This window comes from Borostomias antarcticus (genome assembly GCF_949987555.1).
Source record: "Borostomias antarcticus genome assembly, chromosome: 34".
NCBI classification, from domain to species: Eukaryota; Metazoa; Chordata; class Actinopteri; order Stomiiformes; family Stomiidae; genus Borostomias; species Borostomias antarcticus.
This window is the reverse complement of record NC_140267.1, coordinates 4,028,961-4,053,390: the sequence shown is the minus strand read 5'-3', so window position 1 is coordinate 4,053,390 and position 24,430 is coordinate 4,028,961. Positions and strand designations below refer to the sequence as shown.

The 24,430-nt window shown below is 46.7% G+C and overlaps 3 protein-coding genes across 3 annotated transcripts; all 3 read right to left on the bottom strand.

Moving 5' to 3' along the window:
* Positions 1–515: 515 nt before the first annotated feature.
* calhm2.1 (calcium homeostasis modulator family member 2, tandem duplicate 1) lies at positions 516–2,321 on the bottom strand (the record flags this gene model as incomplete). Its single annotated transcript, XM_084460912.1, has 2 exons — positions 516–929; positions 1,773–2,321. 2 exons carry the CDS (start codon positions 2,319–2,321, stop codon positions 516–518), a joined length of 963 nt encoding a protein of 320 aa, XP_084317038.1.
* A 1,667-nt stretch (positions 2,322–3,988) lies between these two features.
* On the bottom strand, positions 3,989–8,862 carry calhm3 (calcium homeostasis modulator 3; the record flags this gene model as incomplete). The annotated part of the gene is made up of 5 exons (XM_084460946.1): positions 3,989–4,267; positions 5,085–5,270; positions 5,840–5,967; positions 8,122–8,249; positions 8,576–8,862. 5 exons carry the CDS (start codon positions 8,860–8,862, stop codon positions 3,989–3,991), a joined length of 1,008 nt encoding a protein of 335 aa, XP_084317072.1.
* Positions 8,863–9,800: 938 nt separating this feature from the next.
* Positions 9,801–21,837, bottom strand: hells (helicase, lymphoid specific). Its single transcript, XM_084460940.1, has 21 exons — positions 21,738–21,837; positions 21,201–21,323; positions 20,489–20,530; positions 20,343–20,367; positions 19,898–19,959; positions 19,749–19,793; positions 18,909–19,130; positions 18,065–18,247; positions 17,808–17,951; positions 16,944–17,140; positions 16,147–16,246; positions 15,380–15,541; positions 14,775–14,923; positions 14,484–14,628; positions 13,569–13,652; positions 13,350–13,469; positions 12,233–12,349; positions 11,430–11,589; positions 10,429–10,522; positions 10,265–10,341; positions 9,801–10,100 (listed from the first exon to the last, which is right to left on the bottom strand). The coding sequence occupies exons 1-21, from the start codon at positions 21,801–21,803 to the stop codon at positions 10,012–10,014; spliced, it is 2,406 nt and encodes an 801-aa protein (XP_084317066.1). The 5' UTR covers positions 21,804–21,837; the 3' UTR covers positions 9,801–10,011.
* Positions 21,838–24,430: the final 2,593 nt, after the last annotated feature.

The following is a 24,430-nucleotide window of genomic DNA, read 5'->3' as shown; positions in this document are numbered from 1 at the left end:
GACTAGAATTCAGCAGATATTCAGAACCATTGGAGATAATATGAAAATGATGCTCACTAAGTTCGAATGACAACCAACTAGATGAAGAATGCAGAATCGGCCTTTCTCTCCTGTAAATCTGTAAACTAAGGCCAATTACTGTTAACGAGAAAAAAAACAGCATTATTGACAAGTCCATCTGAATATGAGCTTGAGAGACGTCCGCCACGTACGACTCGGTGAAGAGTCTCGACCACCAGTCTGTATCTGTCCTCACGGTAAAACTACCGCGTGGTGTCCTGTGCATCTTTCTCTTCAAAAGTGAAAGAACAGACGCCTAGCTAAGCCTACACACCTTTTAACAGCACTTTCAAAGGCGTTAGCACCTCGCTCGCCATTCCGAGAGTTGAAGAACGCTGGTTCTGTCGACTCTTGAGTGTCCACCCTGTCAGGTCTGGCTGTCCACCCCGTGAGGTCTGGCTGTCCACCCCGTCAGGTCTGACTGTCCACCCCGTCAGGTCTGACTGTCCACCCCATCAGATCATTTTGACCATCTCTTTCTCCATGACCTCGGCGTTGCCGTCCACGTTGTACTGAGCCCACTTGTTGAGCCGGCTGTAGAGGGGCACGCCGTTCTTCTCCCGGTACAGACAGACCCCCGCCACGCGGTTCCACTCCGTGCTGGGGATGGGGATGGCGTTCCCGATCTCCAAGAGCCGCTCGCGCTCCTCCCTCTCCAGCGCCACGAAGCCGAAGAAGCTCCGGACGCTGTCGGCCGCCTGGATGCGGGCGTGGGCGTCGGCCGTGCGCTGGAACAGGTCGTTCTCGTTGGAGCGGAATTGGGACCAGTAGGCCTCCTGGTGGTAGCCCAGCGGGGAGCAGCAGCGTTTGGAGCACAGCATGGCGAACACGGCCAGGGCCACGCCCGCCACCAGCAGCCAGCCTATCAGCTGCGAGGAAGGAAGTGGTTAAACGGTTAATTGGACCGCACTGGTGTAGCACTTTTATCCAAAGAGCACTTGACAACGAAGGCCTCTCGTTCACTCGTTCGTTCACCCACCAATGGCGGTCAGCTGCCATGCGAGGTGCTAGCCTGCTCATTGAGATCAGGGAGGAGCCGGGATTCGAACCGACGACCCGCACTACCTCCTGAGCTACAGCCGCCCCGGCAGGACAAAATACAGCGATTGATTAACCCTCCTGTTACCCTCGAAATTGACTAACTTCCCGTATCCTTGGGGGTCAATGCTGACCTCAGGAATAGAAAGTTCTAGAACTTATTATGTGTGGGAGTGAGACACATGAACCAATTGACTTAATTGTGCTCCTAAGTCTCCTGAACACACAGAAACAAACCGTGAGTCGATCCGACCATCGTACACCGAGTTACCATTGTTTGAATACAGTTAGGCGGGCATCAAAACAGGAGGTATTAGGAGTTAATATCCATTCACGAGATGATCACTTATGTATATTCTATTGTCATTGATTTCATTTATATTCCAGTGCTGTATAGCTTTTGAATGACCAGATATTCACATTCTAATAGTTTAATGCAGTTTTTAATGTAGTTTAATACTTTTTTGTATTAACCACCATGTATATATTCTCATTATAACATATTATTTATCTTTTTATTTTGTTACTTTTGCTTGTATGATAAAAATGCCAATGTATATATGTATATGTCGGTATTTATATAAATGGCAATAAACTGAACTTGAACCCCAGTGACCCTTTCCTCCATTTCTGTGAAGGTCAGGGAGGTCAGGAGGGGACGCAGAGTGACGCACCTGTGACTCGTACTTCAACCGGCGCACGATCTCGCTCCTGAACCCCCTCAGCTCCGCGGGGACGCCGCCCTCGCACGGGAACCGCGCCATGACCTCCGCCCCCCCCTTCCCCGGCGGGAATCCCTCCAAGGTCGCGGGGTCGATGAACTCGCTGAGGGCGCACACGTAGCCCTCCCCCTGCAGCAGCGAGATGACCGCCCACGTCGCCGGCGCGACCACCGCCCTACCGACGATAGTCCCGATCAGGGAGAACGCCGCCGCACACGACAGCTTCCGGCACTTCCTGTGCCGGCACTCCGACACCAGGTCCCACATGCACCGGTTCATCATGACGCCCGCCAGGAAGAGCGCCAGCGCCGGGACGCCGATGGCCGCCAGGCCGTAGCGGTAGTTGCGCCCGGGCGAGCACGGGCAGCTGAAGGCGAAGACGTTGTACATCGTCTGGCTGGCCACGGTTCCCAGGGCGATCAGCCCGTTGAACATCATCACATCCTTGCTCTTGAAGAACAGCGAGACGAACTTGAAGTTCTCGGTGATGAGCGCGGCCATCTTGGATCTGTCAGTGGAGGCTGAAGCAGTTTCTGAAGCAGTTTCCTCTCTTGCGCAGCTTGTAAACGGAAAAGTTAGGCTACGGATCCCAAGAGAGAGGTATGAGTTGAGCTACAGAATCCAGGAAGTGTACGTGTCGGTCGAGGAAACTTCAAAACATGGATGAGGATACTGGATGCTTTGTTAAGCGCCACAACCCTGACGGAAAGTGTTTGAATTATTCATGAATGGATTCAGTTGTCTATGTAAACATGTGGTAGGATTACATAAGTTGAGACACGCTTTGAGTGGAAACTCTGATGTACTATACTCAGCTTCACACACTGGTTCCGACATGCAGCAAAAAACTAAGAATGAAGTCGTGCAAACTTACTTTCCATAGCAGCGAAGCGTATGTGTGACTCACTTTGTAAACTATGAGCACCTCGGAGGAATTGAAAGTCTGAGAGAAAAGTTAGGGAGAAGGATAGCATTTGCTTAGATGGAGAGGCTATGTTTGGAGGTGCGGGATTCCTCTGTGAGTGAATGTGGGTGTAGCGTGTCTGGGCACAAGCGGTGAATCACCAACAGGAACGTACTGCTCTCCAGTTTCCTCTCTGGGGGGAAAAAAAGTTTTTAACTGGAAACACGTGTTGGAGCAAGATGGCGGGTACTCACGCAAGCAGTTTGAGTCTAGAGCAGCAGGGTTTGACTGAAGTACTGAGATACTGAAGATCTGGCTAATATCACGCTTTCAGAATTGAAAAGAGTGCATTTTAATTATAACAAATATAAAAATCAATGTAATATTTCAAGGAGGGGCAACAAACGAAGAGGCCGACAGGTTACGATCGAAGCGTCTCACAATCAGTCTATGAAGGTGTGGTTTGAGACACAATTCTACATCACACACTGGGCCTCGTTCACCAATGAAGTTAAGAATTTCTTAGGAAGCATTTTTTCTCAAACGTTACTTATACCGTTTCAAAGAAGATTCTGGCGTTCACCAATGTTCTCACGTGGGAACTAAGAACAGAATTTACGAGAGAGTCCCAAAGACACGCGGTAAACAGCGCCTTGAAGAGCAGCAGAACCCAAAGGAGAACCAGTCCTCTCTAGTTTGCATCTCATCTCCGTGTGGTCGAGCGCTGAGGGAAATCAACTATGCAAAACTAGCCAGTTCAAATCCCAGCACACTCAAATTCTCCATGGTTTTAACCCTCTTATCGTCTTCTGCTCTTATCGAACTGAGTGACCGGCCTAAACACACACACACACACACATATACACACACATACACTGTTACGGCCCTCTGGCCCTCTATGGGTAACCCTGTGTCTGTTTGCCAATCAGGACAATTCGGGACAGCTGCCATATCCTGTGTGGCCATAAAGGGCGCTCCAGGCCACACGCTTGCGTGCTCCACCAGCACCATTATTCTGACTTTGTTTGGTTATGCTACACCATACAACACCCTCTTCACCAGACATTTCACTGCATACACTCACCTACATGCCTGATACACTGATTTTCATACCCCATTTGATTATTGTTTAGTTTATAGTTCTATTAAATTCTTGATTATTTTACTTATAGTCGGTGTGTCTCCCTTTTTTGTTATGGCCATGAGCCTGGTCGTAACAACACACACACATATACACACACACACACACACACCCACACACACACTAAACGTCCGAGTAGAGGGTGTGTCCGTTGCGGTCCTCCCAGGTGATGCACACCCTGGGCCGATGGGCCATCCTGGTGACGTCCAGCTCCGGCCTATACAGGTACCAGGCGTGCAGCAGGTGGTCCACCTGCTCCTGATTGGCTATGCCGTGGAGCCTCTCCTCCTCCTCCCCCTCCTCCTTCCGGAAGTCTCCGTGGCTCTGGTAGCGGGCGGCGTTGGCGGGCGGGAGGGGCAGCCTGAGTACAGCGTCCTCCCGCATGCCTTCGAAGAACTGCACCTGGAAACGAATTGACTGAGGTGTTTATACAGAAACGGTAAACGGACTGCACTTATATAGCGCTTTTCCACCTTAGCGGCACTCAAAGCGCTTTACAATGGCCTCTCGTTCACCCATTCACACACATTCACACACCAATGGCGGTAGCTGCCGTGCAAGGCGCTAACCTGCTCATTGGGAGCAATTTGGGGTTAGGTGTCTTGCTCAAGGACACTTCGACAAGTGGACAGTCGGAGCTGGGATTCGAACCGCTGACCCTTCGATCATTGAACGACCCGCTCTACCAACTGAGCTACAGTCGCCCCCAGAAGGACATAGAAGAGGTCCATTGAGCAGCCGTTTAGCCTGGTCTCACTGTGCTGCTGATATCCCCTGGGAACTGCTCTCTAAGGCTCTCCCAGAGGTGAAGCTGAGGTAAAGTATATAACAGGAGACTTCATGGGGGCGTAGAGAACAGACTTCACTACCTGTTCTGTTTATTTCTTTAACGGTTGCCAAAACGGCCTTCTGTAGTCCCTGCTCAAACATTGAAACGCCAGACGTCTCCTACTAATGTTCCATTGAATTGTAATTATCACATGCTTCCTGTGACCGCCCCGACCACCCCATTACACGACGTCAAATGGCGTTTGACCCTATCAGTAATGACGACCCGGTCCGCCATTGAATAAAATGTGTTTCTCCATAGACCCGTTTGCAAATCTTGAAATATCTTGAAATAAACGGTTTTGTACTCTTGTAGTTTGAACGTTGGCATCTCCACTACTCGTTTTTTTCATATTTAGATTAAACGGATGAAACGATTTCCGATACACACCACACACTTGCGGGCGAAGTCGCGGGCGTGCAGGACGCACGTCTCGTCGAAGAGCTTCTGCTCCACGTCCAGGTAGTTACTCCAGTAGCGCGTCTGCAGGAAGGCGGCGTGGTCGAAGCATGGCTTGACCACGCGCCCCGCCGCGCCCGCCACGATGAGGAGGAGCAGGATGGACCAGCCGATCGCCTGGCGGGGCGACAGGAGACGGTATCGTCAGGGGGGGGGGGGGGGGGGGGCGGGGGGCGTCGAGTCCGTGGTCTCGGACACACCCCGTTTCGGGGGAAGATTTAGGCAGAGAAATGATTGACAGTAGCTTGCCCGGCAGAGAAGTGCGGTGAGAAGTGCATTTTTACAAAGATCTAGGAAACATCAAGGCATTCTATAAATGTTCTTAGCCGGTAGACAAACATACTCCAGGAGCTTGCTCGATCGCCTTGTTGAGAGGGGTCAGGGAAGAGTTTTTACAGCTCACTTATCTGGCCCCTGGGTGATTACTGGTTTTTTGCTTCCCTCTGGAATATGTAGAGAGTGGGTCGTATGCCCACCTCCCTTGTTCTCTGTAAAGCGCATTGTGTTGCCTCTGGGTATGAAATGCGCTATACAAATAAAGCTTTGATTGATTGATTGATTCTATAACACTGTGGGAATGTCAATGATTTGTCATTGCCAATTTATCGCGAAAAAGTCGCTCGTAGTAGTTGGAGAGAGAGCACGGAGAACCCCAAAAAGTGTGATGTGAAGTCTCAAGTACTCACTTGAGAGTAGCATTTGACGTAGCGCGATACGGCTTTCCGGAAGGTGCCGTTTCTAAAGATGGGGTCCTCCTTGCAGGGTACCCTGGCCATGAGCCTGACCACATCCAGGCCTGTGTTGTTGGGCATGCCTGGGAAACGCATTTACAACATTATAGCATATATCTTTTAATGTGTATGGGTGTGCGTGGTTTATTACATTATAGCATACTGTATACTGTATCTTTAGGTGTATGTGAGTATGTGGTTCTACATTATAGCATATATCCTTGTGTGGGTGGTTGTGTTTCTGGGTTGAGATCAGTTCCAATCATCCAGGACATTGAAATCCAAACCACATGAGGAAAAAAATTTAGTCAAGCATTACAGTTGAAGTTAGAAGGGGTTTGTTACTGGGTTCTAGTTACCAGAGAAGGGTTTGTTACGGGGTTCTCGTTACCAGAAGGGTTTGTTACGGGGTTCTAGTTACCAGAGAAGGGTTTGTTACTGGGTTCTAGTTACCAGAAGGGTTTGTTACTGGGTTCTAGTTACCAGAAGGGTTTGTTACTGGGTTCTAGTTACCAGAAGGGTTTGTTACTGGGTTCTGGTTACCAGAAGGGTTTGTTACTGGGTTCTAGTTACCAGAAGGGTTTGTTACTGGGTTCTGGTTACCAGAGAAGGGTTTGTTACTGGGTTCTAGTTACCAGAGAAGGGTTTGTTACTGGGTTCTAGTTACCAGAAGGGTTTGTTACTGGGTTCTAGTTACCAGAAGGGTTTGTTACTGGGTTCTGGTTACCAGAGAAGGGTTTGTTACTGGGTTCTAGTTACCAGAGAAGGGTTTGTTACTGGGTTCTAGTTACCAGAAGGGTTTGTTACTGGGTTCTAGTTACCAGAAGGGTTTGTTACTGGGTTCTGGTTACCAGAAGGGTTTGTTACTGGGTTCTAGTTACCAGAAGGGTTTGTTACTGGGTTCTAGTTACCAGAAGGGTTTGTTACTGGGTTCTAGTTACCAGAGAAGGGTTTGTTACTGGGTTCTAGTTACCAGAAGGGTTTGTTACTGGGTTCTAGTTACCAGAAGGGTTTGTTACTGGGTTCTGGTTACCAGAGAAGGGTTTGTTACTGGGTTCTAGTTACCAGAGAAGGGTTTGTTACTGGGTTCTAGTTACCAGAAGGGTTTGTTACTGGGTTCTAGTTACCAGAAGGGTTTGTTACTGGGTTCTGGTTACCAGAAGGGTTTGTTACTGGGTTCTAGTTACCAGAAGGGTTTGTTACTGGGTTCTAGTTACCAGAAGGGTTTGTTACTGGGTTCTAGTTACCAGAGAAGGGTTTGTTACTGGGTTCTAGTTACCAGAGAAGGGTTTGTTACTGGGTTCTAGTTACCAGAAGGGTTTGTTACTGGGTTCTGGTTACCAGAAGGGTTTGTTACTGGGTTCTAGTTACCAGAAGGGTTTGTTACTGGGTTCTAGTTACCAGAGAAGGATGTTACAGGGTTCTAGTTACCAGAAGGGTTTGTTACTGGGTTCTAGTTACCAGAGAAGGGTTTGTTACTGGGTTCTAGTTACCAGAGAAGGGTTTGTTACTGGGTTCTGGTTACCAGAGAAGGGTTTGTTACTGGGTTCTAGTTACCAGAGAAGGGTTTGTTACTGGGTTCTAGTTACCAGAGAAGGGTTTGTTACTGGGTTCTGGTTACCAGAGAAGGGTTTGTTACTGGGTTCTGGTTACCAGAGAAGGGTTTGTTACCGGGTTCTAGTTACCAGAGAAGGGTTTGTTACTGGGTTCTAGTTACCAGAGAAGGGTTTGTTACTGGGTTCTGGTTACCAGAGAAGGGTTTGTTACTGGGTTCTAGTTACCAGAAGGGTTTGTTACTGGGTTCTAGTAACCAGAAGGGTTTGTTACTGGGTTCTAGTTACCAGAGAAGGGTTTGTTACTGGGTTCTAGTTACCAGAAGGGTTTGTTACTGGGTTCTAGTAACCAGAAGGGTTTGTTACTGGGTTCTAGTTACCAGAGAAGGGTTTGTTACTGGGTTCTAGTTACCAGAAGGGTTTGTTACTGGGTTCTAGTTACCAGAAGGGTTTGTTACTGGGTTCTAGTTACCAGAGAAGGGTTTGTTACTGGGTTCTAGTTACCAGAAGGGTTTGTTACTGGGTTCTAGTTACCAGAAGGGTTTGTTACTGGGTTCTAGTTACCAGAAGGGTTTGTTACTGGGTTCTAGTTACCAGAAGGGTTTGTTACTGGGTTCTAGTTACCAGAAGGGTTTGTTACTGGGTTCTGGTTACCAGAAGGGTTTGTTACAGGGTTCTAGTTACCAGAGAAGGGTTTGGGGTCCACCCCCATGCTGAAGGCACATATGAAGATCTTTCCATCCAGCAGACTGACTAGGATCCACACCATGGGAGCCAGCAGCGCCCTCTGCACCATGCCAGAGAACAGGTACCTGGGGGCAAAGACCACCAGCATCATCAGAAGAAAGACCCAATTCCAAATTGACCCCTTACCCCTATAACCCCTAACCCCCCTATACTAGGCACTCTTCTAGATCCGAAATAAGAATGATGGAGAACGTTTTCCACCAGCATTTCAAAGGCTATTACCAAGTTATGATCAAGGAAATTACTAGTGACCAAGCTATTATTATTCCAAATCAAGAAAATGGAGTGATCAGACCATCTCACTGCTCTAGGTGTTCTCACCCACCCCCACATCACACACACACGACGTGAATAATAATGCGGAGGATATGGAACTAAAGCGTAGACTCACCTGACAACAGCAGGATTCTTCGAGCGTTTCCCGACCGGACGAAGCCACTCCTCCATCATGACCCCGGTGTGGCGGTTCACCAGGACGCCGAGGAGAAACAAGATGACCGGCGGCACTAGCATCACGCCCAGAGAGTACAGCTTGTTGTACTGGGGGATGCAGGGGCAGTTGAAGTCGAAGCTGGTGTAGAGCTTGACGCTGACCAGAGCCAGGATGATGCAGATACCGTTGGAGATGGACTCGGAGTTGGACTGGAAATATTGCAGAACTAACTTCAGACGTTCCATAGTTCCAATTAATAAAGCGGGTCTAAAATTCAGACGGTTGAGAATAGTCTAGATGGGTAGCCTTACTGAAGAAAACAACTTAACTCCACAAGTCAAAATGCTGAAAAAAGATTTGGATGTCTGCACAGGCGACCGGTGATCTAGGAAGAGAGTTAAAACCCAGCGGCCAGGTGACAAGCCTCTCTGACCACACCCAGACAAGGTGTGTGAGCGTTACACGGCACGCTGACATCCACGGCTTGGGAGAGAATGGAGGGTGTGTCCCCCCAGGACTGGGCAGGTGCAAGAGCATTGTACACAGCAAAACTACGGTTTGACCTACGGCAGAGTTTGCATGCTTGAAAGGACTGAGGACTAGTCCTACTGTATACAGAACAGACATTAGTACATCTTCGATTGAGCCGAGCCATTGAGGTGGTCGATCTTAAAGGCTCAGTGTGTAAAATTTTGTGGCAGAAATTTAATATAATATTCATGTGTTTTAATTAGAGTATAATCCCATTAAAATAATACATTTGTTCGCCATCTTAGAACGAGCCTTTTATGTCTACATAGGAACCGGTTCCTTCCAAGAAGGCTTCGATGTTGCACCATTTAACTCTATTCCGTTCGTTGCAATTTACAACCTCACCACTAGATGCCGCCATAAATCACACAAATGAGTTAACAGTAGACTTCCTGTATTTTTTAATTCTCCATACAAATGATCACTTATAACCACTGAACGCTTCCAGTGTAGTAAAGCATGTATTACAGTATTACATCATCCTATTTGAGTCATAACACAATAATTCTAATCTAGTCGTACCATTTACTTCCTGATCAACAAAAATGTACAAAACCAGTGACGTATTTAAAAGGTTTTTATTTCTTTTAAAGATACAAAAAGTGAAGGTCATGAAAGTGCTCAGATCCAACATACAGTACTAACGGCACTACACTGATGCATTGACACTGTATCTACTAGGTCTTATAGGTGGACAGGACATAATAGTACAGCATTAAAGTTACCATGTGTAAATATACACACACAGAACGAGTGCAAAGATTCATCCACGAACAAAAACACTAAAATGAAAAAAGTTTGCAAAAGACGAAACAAAATGAACGAGTAGATTGTTCGGACTAGGAGAAGTGTGACTTGGGCCCTCAGGTCAAGGAGATCTCAGATGAATCTTTGGCTTCGATCACCCTGAAGACGCCGACTTTCTCCCGTTTGCAACTCTTCCGCTCCTTGTCTGGAGGGAGAGGTTGGACGCGACGGTTATTTCGCTGTAGTTTCGGTCCTAAACATCCATTTATTCGAGAATGACAGATTCTGGCAGTCCTGTGTCGGTGGACATGCTACACGGAAGGTTCTAGATGTTTAAGGCGTCCAAACTAAGAAACGCGGTCAACTCACCCATTAGATCACTACGATCCAGCAGGAACTCCAGGTCCCGGTCACTGATGACCTTCCCCTTGGTGCTTTTGACCTCCCTGAGGACGACCAAGAACAGTACGACCATTACACAACTACATCCTGAAACGCACACGCGTCGTTAAGCGAGTCAAAATGGCGCGTACTTCTCGTAGTCTCTGGATTTGAGAAGGTCCATCAGCTCCGTGACGTCGAAGCAGCTGCGCTGTTTCAGCTCCGCCTTCCCACCTTTGAACTTGTCTGAGGAACAAGACGCCGACATCAGGACGCGCACACGACCTTCACACGACCTTCACACGACCTTCACACCACCTTCACACGACCTTCACACGACCTCCACACGACCTCCACATGACCTCCACACGACCTCCACACGACCTCCACACGACCTCCACGCGACCTTCAACCAGTCTGGGCTGAGTTTCCCAGAGGCATCGTAGCGCTATGATGAACGCCGTAGCTTACGATGAACGTAGCGCTACGATGCCTCTGGGAAACTCAGCCCTGGCCAGTCAACACTCCACGGCATTTTAGCCTTTCATTCCAGTTATTGATCACATTCATGTCGGTGATCAGAGAGTTATTGATCACATTAATGCCGGTGCTCAGGGAGTTATTGATCAGGGAGTTATTGATCACTCATGTGGGTGATCAGGGAGTTATTGATCAGGGAGTTATTGATCACTCATGTGGGTAATCAGGGAGTTAATGATCAGGGAGTTATTGATCAGGGAGTTATTAATCACTCATGTGGGTGATCAGGGAGTTATTGATCACAATGTTGGTGCTCAGGGAGTTATTGATCACAATCTCAGGGAGTTATTGATCACAATCTCAGGGAGTTATTGATCACATTCATGTCAGTGCTCAGGGAGTTATTGATAATGTCGGTGCTCAGGGAGTAATTGATCAGGGAGTTATTGATCACATTCATGTCAGTGCTCAGGGAGTTATTGATAATGTCGGTGCTCAGGGAGTAATTGATCAGGGAGTTATTGATCACATTCATGTTCGGTGCTCAGGGTGTTATTGATCACAATGTCAGTGTTCAGGGAGTTATTGATCAGGGTGTTATTGATAATGTCGGTGCTCAGGGAGTTATTGATCAGGGTGTTATTGATAATGTGGGTGCTCAGGGAGTGCTCACTCTTGTGGATGACCATCTTCTCCAGCTTCCTCTTAGCGGAGGCCCTCTCCAGGATCTTCTGGTCGATGGTGTTGGCGGTGACCAGGCGGTAGACCACCACGGGCTTGGTCTGCCCGATGCGGTGGCACCGGTCCTGGGCCTGCAGGTCCGCCTGGGGGTTCTACACACATCAGGGGGTTCGAGGGTCAGACCAGGGGGGTTCGAGGGTCAGACCAGGGGGGTTCAAGGGTCAGACCAGGGGGGTCAGAGCTAGGGCTGCACGATTATGACAAAAGATAATAATTGCGATTATTTGCTTCAAAATGCTCTTCAAGAAGTACTACAACAATCCTCCCACCTAAGCACTTATTGTATTGCATTGCACTGTACCTCTAGATTGCTATTCTTGCACTTTGCCTTCAGCACTAGATTATGCTCTTAGTCACTTGTTTGTTTTAGAAAGAAGATGCACTTGTGAGTTCTGGCAAGTAGTAGTACATTGGCTCTTCCTACGTTAAATGCAATTATTGTTAGTCGCTTTGGATAAAAGCGTCTGCTAAATGACTGTAATGTAAAAAATGTAATGTAATTGCGATTAATATTTAATATATAATAACCAAAATGCTGCCAAATTTTTTGTTTTCGCTAATTTCGCTAATTTTTTCACTTCTCACGGCTGCGGGTACTGAAATCGCTGCGCACAGCCTACTCAGCGGGAACGCATGTGATTGATTTTTACATGAAACATGCTATATGTTGGCTCGGTATGTGAATGACGGCAAAAGTCAAATCTCTAGATTGCAGTGGAGCCGGGCGCTACCTACCCAGTCGCTATCGAAGATGATGACGGTGTCGGCGGCGGTCAGGTTGATGCCCAGCCCCCCCGCCCGGGTGCTGAGGAGGAAGATGAACACCTCTGGATCGGACGAGAACTTGGCCATCTGGAAGAAAACCAGATCCATACATTCAGATCACTATACTCAGATCATCAGATCACTATACTCAGATCATCAGATCACTATACTCAGATCATCAGATCACTATACTCAGATCACTATACTCAGATCATTATTCAGATCACTATACTCAGATCATCAGATCACTACATTCAGATCAGATCACTATACTCAGATCAGATCACTATACTCAGATCACTATACTCAGATCATCAGATCACTATACTCAGATCATCAGATCACTATACTCAGATCATCAGATCACTATACTCAGATCATCAGATCACTATACTCAGATCATCAGATCACTATACTCAGATCACTATACTCAGATCACTATACTCAGATCACTATACTCAGATCATCAGATCACTATACTCAGATCATCAGATCACTATACTCAGATCATCAGATCACTATACTCAGATCATCAGATCACTATACTCAGATCATCAGATCACTATACTCAGATCACTATACTCAGATCACTATACTCAGATCACTATACTCAGATCACTATACTCAGATCACTATACTCAGATCATCAGATCACTATACTCAGATCATCAGATCACTACTCAGATCACTATACTCAGAGCACTATACTCATATCACTAACACATCGTTGTTATAAGCGGTAATTGAATAGGTTTTTCGAATTACACGCACGGTAATAGGGGCTTAATGATGGTTATTGAAAACATAAGTGATTCAAGTGTATGCGTAGAGAATTACGAGGCTCACAAATGTTCTAGTATGTTTGTTATTTAAAAATAAATAAACAATGACATTGGATAATGTAGGCTAATATAGTTAGGCAGACAAGCTAATAAAGCACACATTAGTGCATGGAAAATCCCCCAGAATGCAGAAAATGAAGCTTTTGATGCCCCAAAATTTGATGCCCATACCCCCAGACACAGTACCCCCACCGCCTCATTCTGCGCCTGGAACAGCCCTGAGGGGGTGCGTCCCGGGGACTCACGTTGTGGTCTCGGTCGGAGTAGGCCATGGCCCCGTCCAGACGGCTGTACTGATAGCCCCGCAGGTAGCAGTAGTCCACCAGCAGGTCCAGGATGGTCGTCATCGTACTGAAGACCAGCACCTGCCCACAAACGCCACACAAAACCCCAAGAGCTCACATCTGAGGCTGCTGGTCCAGGAAATGGTCAAACAAATCTGTACCCATGTGACAAGTTTGTACCTTGTGTCCTCTCTTTTTCAGCTCGGGCAACATTCTGTCCAGGATGAGGAACTTTCCGGAAGTCTGGACCAGCTGCTCGTCAATCTAGAGACACATCACAACGACAGACCAGTGTAAAGGAAAAATCTTACTTGGTTTAGTTTAGATTTCAAAGAACACGCTGAGTGGTCGGTCAAGCTGGTTTCAAACAAAGGCAATAGTTTTATTCTGTTACGATTCTGCAGTCGGACTCGAACACAGGAAGTGAATCCGGGCTGAGTGAGTCAGATGGGGACGAGGTCGATAGGTTATACAGTGAAAAAGGAAGTGACAGTTTCAGGATGAAGAGGACAGGGAAGTGATGTCACACAGGGAAGAATTTGTAGTTTTAACAGTCTGATCTATGAGAACGAACTACAAAGTTAGAACAACAGTCAAGTAGGAAAACAGAACACTTTGGTGAGACTTGAATTTCATTCACACCAGCTCAAAAACTACTGTATCTGACCAAACCATGCATACTTCGTTCGGTCACGTCTGTGGTGTCAGATTGCCATTCCTGTGTGTGTAGGAAGCAGGGCATTTTTTCCTGTTTCAACTCTTAAATGCATTTGGCTTATCCGCCTGTTCCAAAAAAATATACTTTTGAACTAGTTGAAAAGAGCGCAAACCATTTTTCTACTTTATGAAGCAGGCTGACATGATCACCCAGCTAGGGACAGGGGGAACTCTGAGGTAGGGACCAGGGGGAACTCTATGAGGTAGGGACCAGGGGGAACTCTATGAGGTAGGGACCAGGGGGAACTCTATGAGGTAGGGACATTACCTTGAAGTCCTGAGAGGCGGGGTCCAGGGGGTACTCTATGAGGTAGGGACATTACCTTGAAGTCCTGAGAGGCGGGGTCCAGGGGGTACTCTATGAGGTAGGGACATTACCTTGAAGTCCTGAGAGGCGGGGTCCAGGGGGTACTCTATGAGGTAGGGGTGGTTGCAGGATTTCTTCAGCAGCATGAGGATGTTGCGCAGCTTCAGGTTGATCTGGGCGTCGAGGGGCGTCTGAACCTCCACTACTGCGCCGGAGCTGGGGAGAGGGGGGGCGGACGAGAGACTCAGGCTACACTCACTGCACTCTACTGACAGTCGAAATGTTTCACGTTAACTTGGGCTCGGGTGCAAGTACACGGCCTCCACTACCTACACTGAGCAGGAACTAACAACACTACAGACCTCTGCTCCGCCTCCAGCTCCTTCTGGAGCTTCTCCAGGTATTTCTCCAGGTCGTGGGGAGAGTCGTCTTCCGTCTCAGAGTAGCTGACCGGCTTCCTGACCCGTCGCTTGGGCCGGCCGCCGGGCGTCAGCTCTACCGGGGCCTCCACCTGGACAGAGAGCACACACACACACCGTGTTCACACTCTTAAGACACGTCAAATTCCCTGACTTTTCCCTGACTTCCAGTGACCGAAAAGCTGAATTTCCATGACCTGTAATGCACAGACAAACTGTGGGAAGGGGATAAATGCTTGCTGAACAACCACTCACGCAATACAGGAAACGCGTGAAATAACGTGATAAAGAAAAATACTGCATGGAAAATATTATAATTTTTGTTTTTTTTAAATTGAAAATGCTAACAAAATTCCCTGATATTTCATGACTTGAGCCAAAAATCTAATTAAAATTCTATGATATTCCAGAAATACCATGACCCATGAGAACCCTGTGTTAAGATACTGTTTTCAAGTCCAAATAACTCTTTTTGGGGCTTTTTGGAGAATTGGAACATTGACATTGAAACCCCCAGGTCAGAAGAGATAGTAGATTTGAACTTTAACCTTTTCCTGGCCGAGCATCTTGGCGATGGTCTTGCTGGCCACCGCCGTGTAGAAGGACGCCTGCTTGGCGGTGAGGGGGGCGTACACCACGATCTCCTTCTTCGGCGGCACCTCTAAGGTCACGTCAGACTTCAGCCTCCTCAGAAGGAACGGCGTGAGGATCTGGGGGCGGAGACAGAAGGCGTGAGGGGGGCCACATGACAAGGGCCTCAGACACACAAACCACAACCTGGAAATAAAGTTCAAGTTCAGGCCTAGAGTGACTTGACGCTGGTGATTAAAGGAGAATGCTCGTTTTTTTGACAACCTGGACCTTATTTACGGCATATTATAAGACGGTTGAGCTGGAGCAACGATTGCGCGCTGTGCGCATGCGTGCTGGAGCAAGTGGGGAAGCTATTTCGTTTCTAAAGACGTTTCTAAAGACGTTTCTAAAGATCATATTACAGAGGCATGTGAAAAACCACAACAAGCCCTCGCTCTATGCAAGCACAACTAGCGATTCATGAAGACAGATTGATGAAAACAACCGTTTCGTGGCAGAAAATAGATTTTTAGAAGCTGCATTCTCGGTGCCCCGTCCACCACCATTACATGGATATACTGGCTCGCGCTGGATTTTAAATTTCTTCTACAGGCCTCCGAATTACACCAAAGTTATCTCGGTGAGTCAAACGTCTTATAATATGCCGTAAATAAGGTCCAGGTTGTCGAAAAACGAGCATTGTCCTGTAACTCTGATATGACCGCTAGCGAGGGTGGAGTACCTGGTGAAGCATGTTCAGGATATTCTGCTCGCGTTCGTTGGCGACAATGTTCTCGGCGTCCGAGCTGATGATGGTGTCGATGTCGAACCACGACTCAAAGCTGCAGAGAACAACGACAACAACGACATCCTCAGAATGATCGACCCAAAACATAGGAAACGTAAACAATAAGTAAATGTGAACGATAAATAAACATTGACATCATTCTCTCACTTTTTCCTCTATCAAATTTGTTTGACCACCAAAATCATAGCCTATTCAGCATCTGAAGTTCAGCATCTGAAGTTCAATGTAAAAATCTGCAGAGGTAGTGTTTTGGCTGGTAGAATCCACCGGCACATGTAGCAAATGAATAGGTCATTCCACTTGACATGCCTCGTTGTGCTTTGGGACCATCTCTTTGTACCTCTAGACTTGGGGACTAAACCCCTTTCTCCCCAGTCGCCTAGAAACGCACTACCGGTAAGTCGAAAAGTTCCCAAGCGCCACAAATTTTTTTTTCTGTACATTCATTGTAATACGTTCGCCAACAGGGTACGAAATTAACACCCACCAAGCGCCAAATGCGGGTATATTTTTCATTTGGGATGTATGTTTTGGAAGCCACCCGACACTGACGTTATGTGCAACAAAATATTAGCATTGATGGTTCAGTGCTTGACAATATCAGCCTTTGTGGATCATAGCACGGACATTTTTGCAATAAAATATCAGCATTGACGCAGCGGGAGTGAGATCATGGCTCATGCAGCGCAGCGGGAGTGAGATGACACACTCCACCAGAAGGGGGCGCCTACCTGCGGAGGTCGTCGAACACCTCCGGCAGCAGGAAGTTGAGCAGGGACCAGAGCTCCGCCAGGTTGTTCTGGAGCGGCGTGCCCGTGAGGAGCAGCTTGTTGTCCGCGGGCAGCATCTTCAGCTCGCGCACCAGGCGGCAGTTCATGTTCTTGATCCGGTGGCCCTCGTCCACGATCAAGAACTTCCACTGGAACCGCTGAGTGGGAAGGGATGAGGGAAGGAAAGGGATGATCAATATGGATGACTAAACATGCCATATTAAAAAAATGAATGAATACATGTCAGGGCTGCACAATTAATCGTGAATTAATCGAAATCGCGATTATGACCTCCGCGATTAACTAAAAAGGTCGCAATTAATGCGATTAATAATTTTGCTTTGAATTGAGTGTGCTAGGACTACACGGACCAATCACAGGCGCTTATGCTGTCTGACCAATCACATGCGTTCCCGCTGAGGGGTTACGAAAAAGATGATGTCGCTCAAGCCCAGCAGGTCATATGCAAACTGTGCAGAGCTAAAGCTATTACTTTGAAATATGAATCGCAATTATTAATCGCAATTACCATTTTGTAGCAAATAATCGCAATTATTATCTTTTGTCATAATCGTGCAGCCCTAATACATGTACACATTCATACATGTTCACGTTATTCAATGAAAAAATGTATTCAATAGATCTTCAATGAATTCAACATTAAGCTAGAGAACCATTTCTCCTGAAGCCACAAATGCACAAAACCCCATCAATCCCTTCGCAAAACACTTTTTTTCGGGTCACTTTGACAGAAAACTTGTACTGTGAGCAGGAAGTGACACAAGTGACCCACAGAGAAGAGTGTGGCAGGCGGCGGGGGCCTACCTGGAGGTACTTCCTGTCGATCATGGCGATCTCGAAGGAGGTGACGACCACGGGGCACATCTGGAGAGGCTCCTGGCGCTTCCTGATGTTCTTCAGCAGGCCCCGCCTCTCCAGCGCCGTCCCGTGGTACAGCTGCACCGACACCTGGCGGCACGACGACAAACAGCTCTCAGCTAGGAACCGGCTAGCCCGGCGCGTCGCTTGACCGCTACTGCATAGTGACTGTAGTTTTCAGAAGAGAGGTGTGTGCGGCCTACCTTCGGTGCGAAGCGCTTGAACTCGTTGACCCAGTTGGACAGCGTGGAGAGCGGGGCGACGACCAGGAAGGGTCCGAGCACCTGCCTCTCCACCATCATGGCGATGTGTGCGATGCACTGCAGCGTCTTCCCCAGGCCCATCTCGTCCGCCAAGATCCCGTTGATGCCGTTCTCCCACATCATCTAAACGGAGCGCAAACACGGTTCCACTGAAAGCGTGAGGTGAGTAGAGGCGACACCAACTTGCTTAGTCTCTCTTTCAAGTGGTGGGAATCCAATCCCCTGAAGATACAATCCAATCCATTCCGAAAAAAGTGGATACCCGCACACTTGTACTGTGTGATTGGTTTATTAAAAAATCAATGCTTCGGTCATAGAGACCTTCCTCAAGACATTGAAAGCAGAAGTTCCCCCAAATTCTTTACAATGTTCGACAGTTTATTTTGGGGGGCACTACTACGGCAGTGAAGATTTTCATTAAGATTAAGTTCAAAACTGATTTGACAGCCCAAGACAAATGATTTCGCTCTATCTTACAATACAGTAAGTCAGCAGAAGAAGTTCAATTCGAAATGGTGCTCAGAGCACAGAATGGGCGGCCGTGTCTGGGCGGCTCTGTGGCGCCCCCTTCTGGTTGCAGCCTGCGTTGTCACGGGGGCGGAGGTAACCAGAAGGTCAACACACACACCCTGGGGTCCACACACACACCCTGAGGTCCACACACACACACCCCTAGGTCAACACACACACCGAGGTCCACACACACACCCCGAGGTCCACACACACACCCTGAGGTCCACACACACACCGAGGTCCACACACACCCCGAGGTCCACACACTCACCCTGAGCCACTCGATGCCCTCGATCTGGTAAAACCTCATGACGCCCCCGGTCACCAGGGGGGGCTGCTGAGCCGGCACGGCCTGGCCGTCCACCGTCCTGTCCGGGTCGAGCATCTGCTTCGTCCCCTCTCGCACCGCCTCCGACAGGCGGCCTTTGATGTCGGCGTTGGAGTCACTCATCTTCTCGATGTCCTCCACCTCCAGCTTGACAGATCGGGCCACCTGAACCTGCCGGGTTCGAGAGGGGAGAGAGCTCGTTTGGGACTGAAGACATTCTCACGCCTACCTCGAGTACAAATGGTAAAAGGACGGCACTTATATAGCGCTTTTCCACCTTAGCGGCACTCAAAGCGCTTTACAATGGCCTCTCATTCACCCATTCACACACACATTCACACACCAATGGCGGTAGCTGCCATGCAAGGTGCTAACCTGCTCATTGGGAGCAATTTGGGGTTAGGTGTCTTGCTCAAGGACACATCGACATGTGGACAGTCGGAGCTGGGATTCGAACCGCTGACCCTTCGATCACTGAACGACCCGCTCTACCAACTGAGCTACATGCCGCCCCAACTCAGGGACTCCGTTCCCAGTTTATATGATGCGAATTTGTGTTTTTTTTATAATGAAGATGTCTTTGTTTCACTGGTACAAAAGGGGAAATAACTAACAAAAACAAAATTAACAAACAAAAATACTGGTGTCGGCATCGGCTATTTTAAACATCGGTATCGGCTCAAAATGTCAACATCGGTGCATCCCTGGTAGAAATACATGCTTCTCACTGTCTAAGAGAAATGGTGTGTGACGATGACGATGATGATGGTGTGTTGTTTTTACCTCCTCCACATCCAGTTTGACTTTCTTGGCTTTGGACAGAATTTCCTGAGGAAAAAAAAAAGTGTTGATGAATGAATTCACACACTAACACAAACGTCAAGGTGTTTCGGGGGGAGATGACTGTACGCTTGTGTTCTGACTGTACACACCTCTTTAGAGATGACGTCGGCGATCTTGTACTCCTCCTCTCGTCCGCGTTTCTTCCTCTCGACTTTGAAAAGAATGTGACACGTTCAGACGCCACGGGAGGAAAAGTACAACAGCCACGCACATGGCGACTAGTTTCACCAAGCATATTGTGGGGGGACAGCTAGGGACAGTACACGTTGTGGGGGACAGCTAGGGACAGTACACGTTGTGGGGGACAGCTAGGGACACTACACGTTGTGGGGGACAGCTAGGGACAGTACACGTTGTGGGGGACAGCTAGGGACAGTACACGTTGTGGGGGACAGCTAGGGACAGTACACGTTGTGGGGGACAGCTAGGGACACTACACGTTGTGGGGGACAGCTAGGGACAGTACACGTTGTGGGGGACAGCTAGGGACAGTACACGTTGTGGGGGACAGCTAGGGACACTATGAACACTCACCTTTCTCCGTAGTTTTTCCAGTGCCCTGTGACAAACATTTGATAGGTGAGTGCAATTGGAGTGACAAACATGTTTATATCAGACAACAAATGAATATCTTGAATGAATATCGCACACATTATCAACGCAGAAGAAAACACACAAACCTTCAGTCTCTTCTTGTCGAGTTTCTCTTTCTTGAGCTTCTCCTGAAGGTCAGAAACACACAAGACTGTTCGTCAGCACCTCACTCGCCCTCAAATGAGATTCAGCCATACCAATGAACGTTAGAACTCAGTCCAAGTTAACATCACTCACAGGCGACCAAACACGGTGTGTTAAGAGCTTAGTCCAGCTCACTAGAATCCAATGCTCACGGTGTTAATTCACCTGTCAGTGATGAGGCAGCAGGATCTGAGAGGCGATCGCTGTGCAGCAAAATGTGGATGAATATTTCCAGGGTCTAGATTTTACTAATATGCAGCTTCGCAGGTAGGGCTGGGTATCGAGTCGAATTTCAAGAATCGATTCAATTCCGATTCACAAGGTTCAGAATCGATTATCACAATTCAATTCGATTCAATATCGATTCGGTTAGTGTTACTAAAACCTGTTTTTTTTTTAGCTGTAACCTTAATTACATGACTGCCAAGTTATGCAACACATCAATACTAGGGCTGGGTATCGATACCGATTTCCAAAAATGAATGAATGAATGAATCAATGAACTATTCATACCTTCATTTATTCATTCATTCATTAAATAAAAGATCGATTTTGGGATTCATGAATCGATTCTGAATCATTTCAGAATCGATGAATCGATTCTTTAAACCCAGCCCTATTTGCAGGACTACCATTCTTTGAGGTAGGTCTTACCTCCTGCTGCTGCTGCTCCATCTTAGTGAGCAGGAACTTGGAATAGACGTTACTCTTCTCAAGCAAGTGTTGCAGTCTCTTAAAGCGCATCTCCTGAGGGTCCTTCTCCCAGGACACCCGTGCCTGATCAGAACACAAAGCCAATGTGTTAACAAACGGTAAACGGACTGCACTTATATAGCGCTTTTCCACCTTAGCGGCACTCAAAGCGTTTTACAATGGCCTCTCATTCACCCATTCACACACACACTCACACACCAATGGCGGTAGCTGCCATGCAAGGTGCTAACCTGCTCATTGGGAACAATTTGGGGTTAGGTGTCTTGCTCAAGGACACTTCGACATGTCGACAGTCGGAGCTGGGATTCGAACCGCTGACCCTTCGATCACTGAACGACCCGCTCTACCAACTGAGCTACAGCCGCCCCACACACCAATATTTAGCACGCCCAGCGCGATAGCCACACATTGCATATGTCCAGTCAACAGTTACATAACATACAGCCTGATCTCAAACATTAGTGATGGAAATGAGACCTGTTGCATCAACTCCTTCTCCTTCTTCTCGCCCTCCTCCATCAGCTGCTGCTCCTCTTCCTCCATCTCCTTGGTGACAACGTTTGCAGTTTCCACACTCGCAGCTGAGGAAAACAACAATTTAACTGTAGACAGATAGATAGATAGATAGATAGATAGATAGATAGACAGACAGACAGACAGACAGACAGATAGATAGATAGATAGATAGATAGATAGATAGATAGATAAGATATAGATAGATAGATAGATAGATAGATAGATAGATAGATAGATAGATAGATAGATAGATTGATAGATAGATAGATAGATAGATAGATAGATAGATAGACAGACAGATACTTTAATAATTCCCATAAGAGAACTTGGCATTTCAGCATTGGGAAATTACTGCAAAGGTTGGAAATGCAGAATATAGATAGTAGCGATTAAGCATGAAAAATAACAAGGAATATAAACAAAATATAGAATATACATGCATCCAGGCTGTAGATATGTCTAGTAATAATAGTCACACACATGCACACATCCACAACACCCAGGAACGCTCAGGCACTGTTATATAGACCATTTCAATTGGATATTTGTGTTATATAGAACATTTCAATTGGATATTTGGTCACTAGTACAACTGGTCCAAACAAACTTCCTGTAAATATAAATATGTTCATATTTAAAAGAGTACGTTTTTTTTGGGGCCGGTTTCGCTAGTTCCATTGGGTCTATACCCACTGAGCAAAGACACGTCTAAAAGACTTCTTTTAGATGTCTTTTTTGTCTTTTTCGGACGTCCAAAGTTCAGATATTGGACCCGTTCTGCACGTCCACAGACGTCTTAGAGGGGTCCAAGCCAGACGTGTGAATATTGAGGGGTCCAGCAGACGAACAAACGGGGTTCAGGACCGACGGACGTTATTAAGACGTGATCTGAACGTCTCCCTGACGTTGTGTGTTTGCTGGGTCCCCATCTGCCACTGCTAAGGTACCTAGCAGGCGGGCTACAACAAGTCTTACCAATGTCTATAATGACTTGCTTTTTTGTTTTAATGCTTTTAATTTGTCCTGCCTTTTGTTTTAAATGTCTATAATGTCTTGTTTTTTGTTTTAATGCTTTTAATGTCTCATGTAAAGCACCTTGAAGCAGCAAGTCACCATTGGGCTCCATGGTTGTACCGAGGGGCCCCTCGGATTCATCTGGCTTCGGGCAGAGAGGAGACACACTCCGGCTCTCTTCCTTCACACTGTACAAGAGAAAAATCAACAACAACACTGTACAAGACAACAACAACACACTGACTGTACAAGACAACGTAGTCACGACGTAGTCACCACGACATGCACGCAAACAATGTTAAAACGTGACAGAACTCACCAACTCATGTTTCAACAACTTCAAAACTTTGTCCTCTGTCACTTAAAGCAAAGTTATATTCGCTACTAATGTAACTTTGTAGTTTAATGTGAACAAAAGCTACTTTATATCTGGAGATGTGCAGCGTGTCTCTGTCCGCCGGGTGGTGCGGGTTTGGAGAAGGGGGAGGGGCTTCACCATTTCGCGCCAAAATGGACTAAACCATTCTTTAACCGAGGGGTGTCAATTGTATATTTTATTCTCCAACTCAAATGTTTGAGTTTACAGACGGACAAAGAGAGATGTGTTTTTACAGTAAGCGTATTTACAGGAATAGATACATTTTTGTATGAACTGAATTTTGCCAGAGGAAGATTTATACAACCAACTACTCATGGTACACCCCGCTGTGGTGTACTGAAATCCATCTGATTAATATTTCCCGCGAATGTACTAGCAGGATATAGGATATTACTCTAGGATAAGACTAGTCAGTCAAAAACGAAGTGATTTCTTCTTTTTTATTCTTTTATTTTATTTTATTATTTATTTTTTAAGTAGCCTACATTTTGCTACAGAACAGTTCGGCCTCTTCACAACACAGAGACCTTTCAATCATTCAATATTATTAACTATATTGTGTAGATTTTATGAAAAGAGACTGATTGAATGTATTTCAACCCAGGTTTGTTTCACAACATGAAAGAAGAAATTCCAGTGGGGTATTTAATGTGATGAAACCATGAATCAAGATAAACACCGTTGAATCATAAGCAAAACTGTAAAGAAACATTGAACAAAAATGCTCACAGGGAGCTTTTCCTTAATCAATTCATTGTATGTAGTTTGCTGGTAGGCCATGTTTACACTCCCATGATGTAATGTGTCCCCTCCGCCACAAGATGGCGATAGACGCTTCTTTGTTCTTCCTCCTGTTTCTGTTCATGGAGTTATTTTGTCCTGACGCAATTATTTTACGTTTAGCCTACAACAAACAAAATAACCATAAGACAGAACATATTCAAATAACCTAACCTCGTGCATGTCAGCCTGGGTCCATGTTTCTGAATATAATGTTTACACATATGTAGGCTACAGTAGGCTTAGCCTACTTGGTGCATACAACATAGCCTATCACATATTATAACATAACATGATCATAACATGTTAATTATATACATAATAAAACAAATTCTGATTGTGAAAAGTCTCTTTTGGGATGAAATAGCCAGCAGATGAGCCTTACACAATGATGACTGATTGAAATGGATGATGTATTGCTGTAAGTATGGGTGGGCTGAGGTTATACACCCTGGCCCCTACAGGGTGAGGTTATACACAC

Bases quoted from the DNA above. Each gene is read 5' to 3' on its own strand.
- hells (XM_084460940.1), bottom strand. From the start codon at position 21,803: ATGGAGGAAGAGGAGCAGCAGCTGATGGAGGAGGGCGAGAAGAAGGAG. The intron at 20,368-20,488 runs GTTTGTGTGTTT...TGTTTGTCACAG, and splicing joins TCGACAAGAAGAGACTGAAG to GGCACTGGAAAAACTACGGA. The intron at 12,350-13,349 runs GTGAGTCCCCGG...GTTTTCTTCCAG, and splicing joins ACTCCGACCGAGACCACAAC to ATGGCCAAGTTCTCGTCCGA.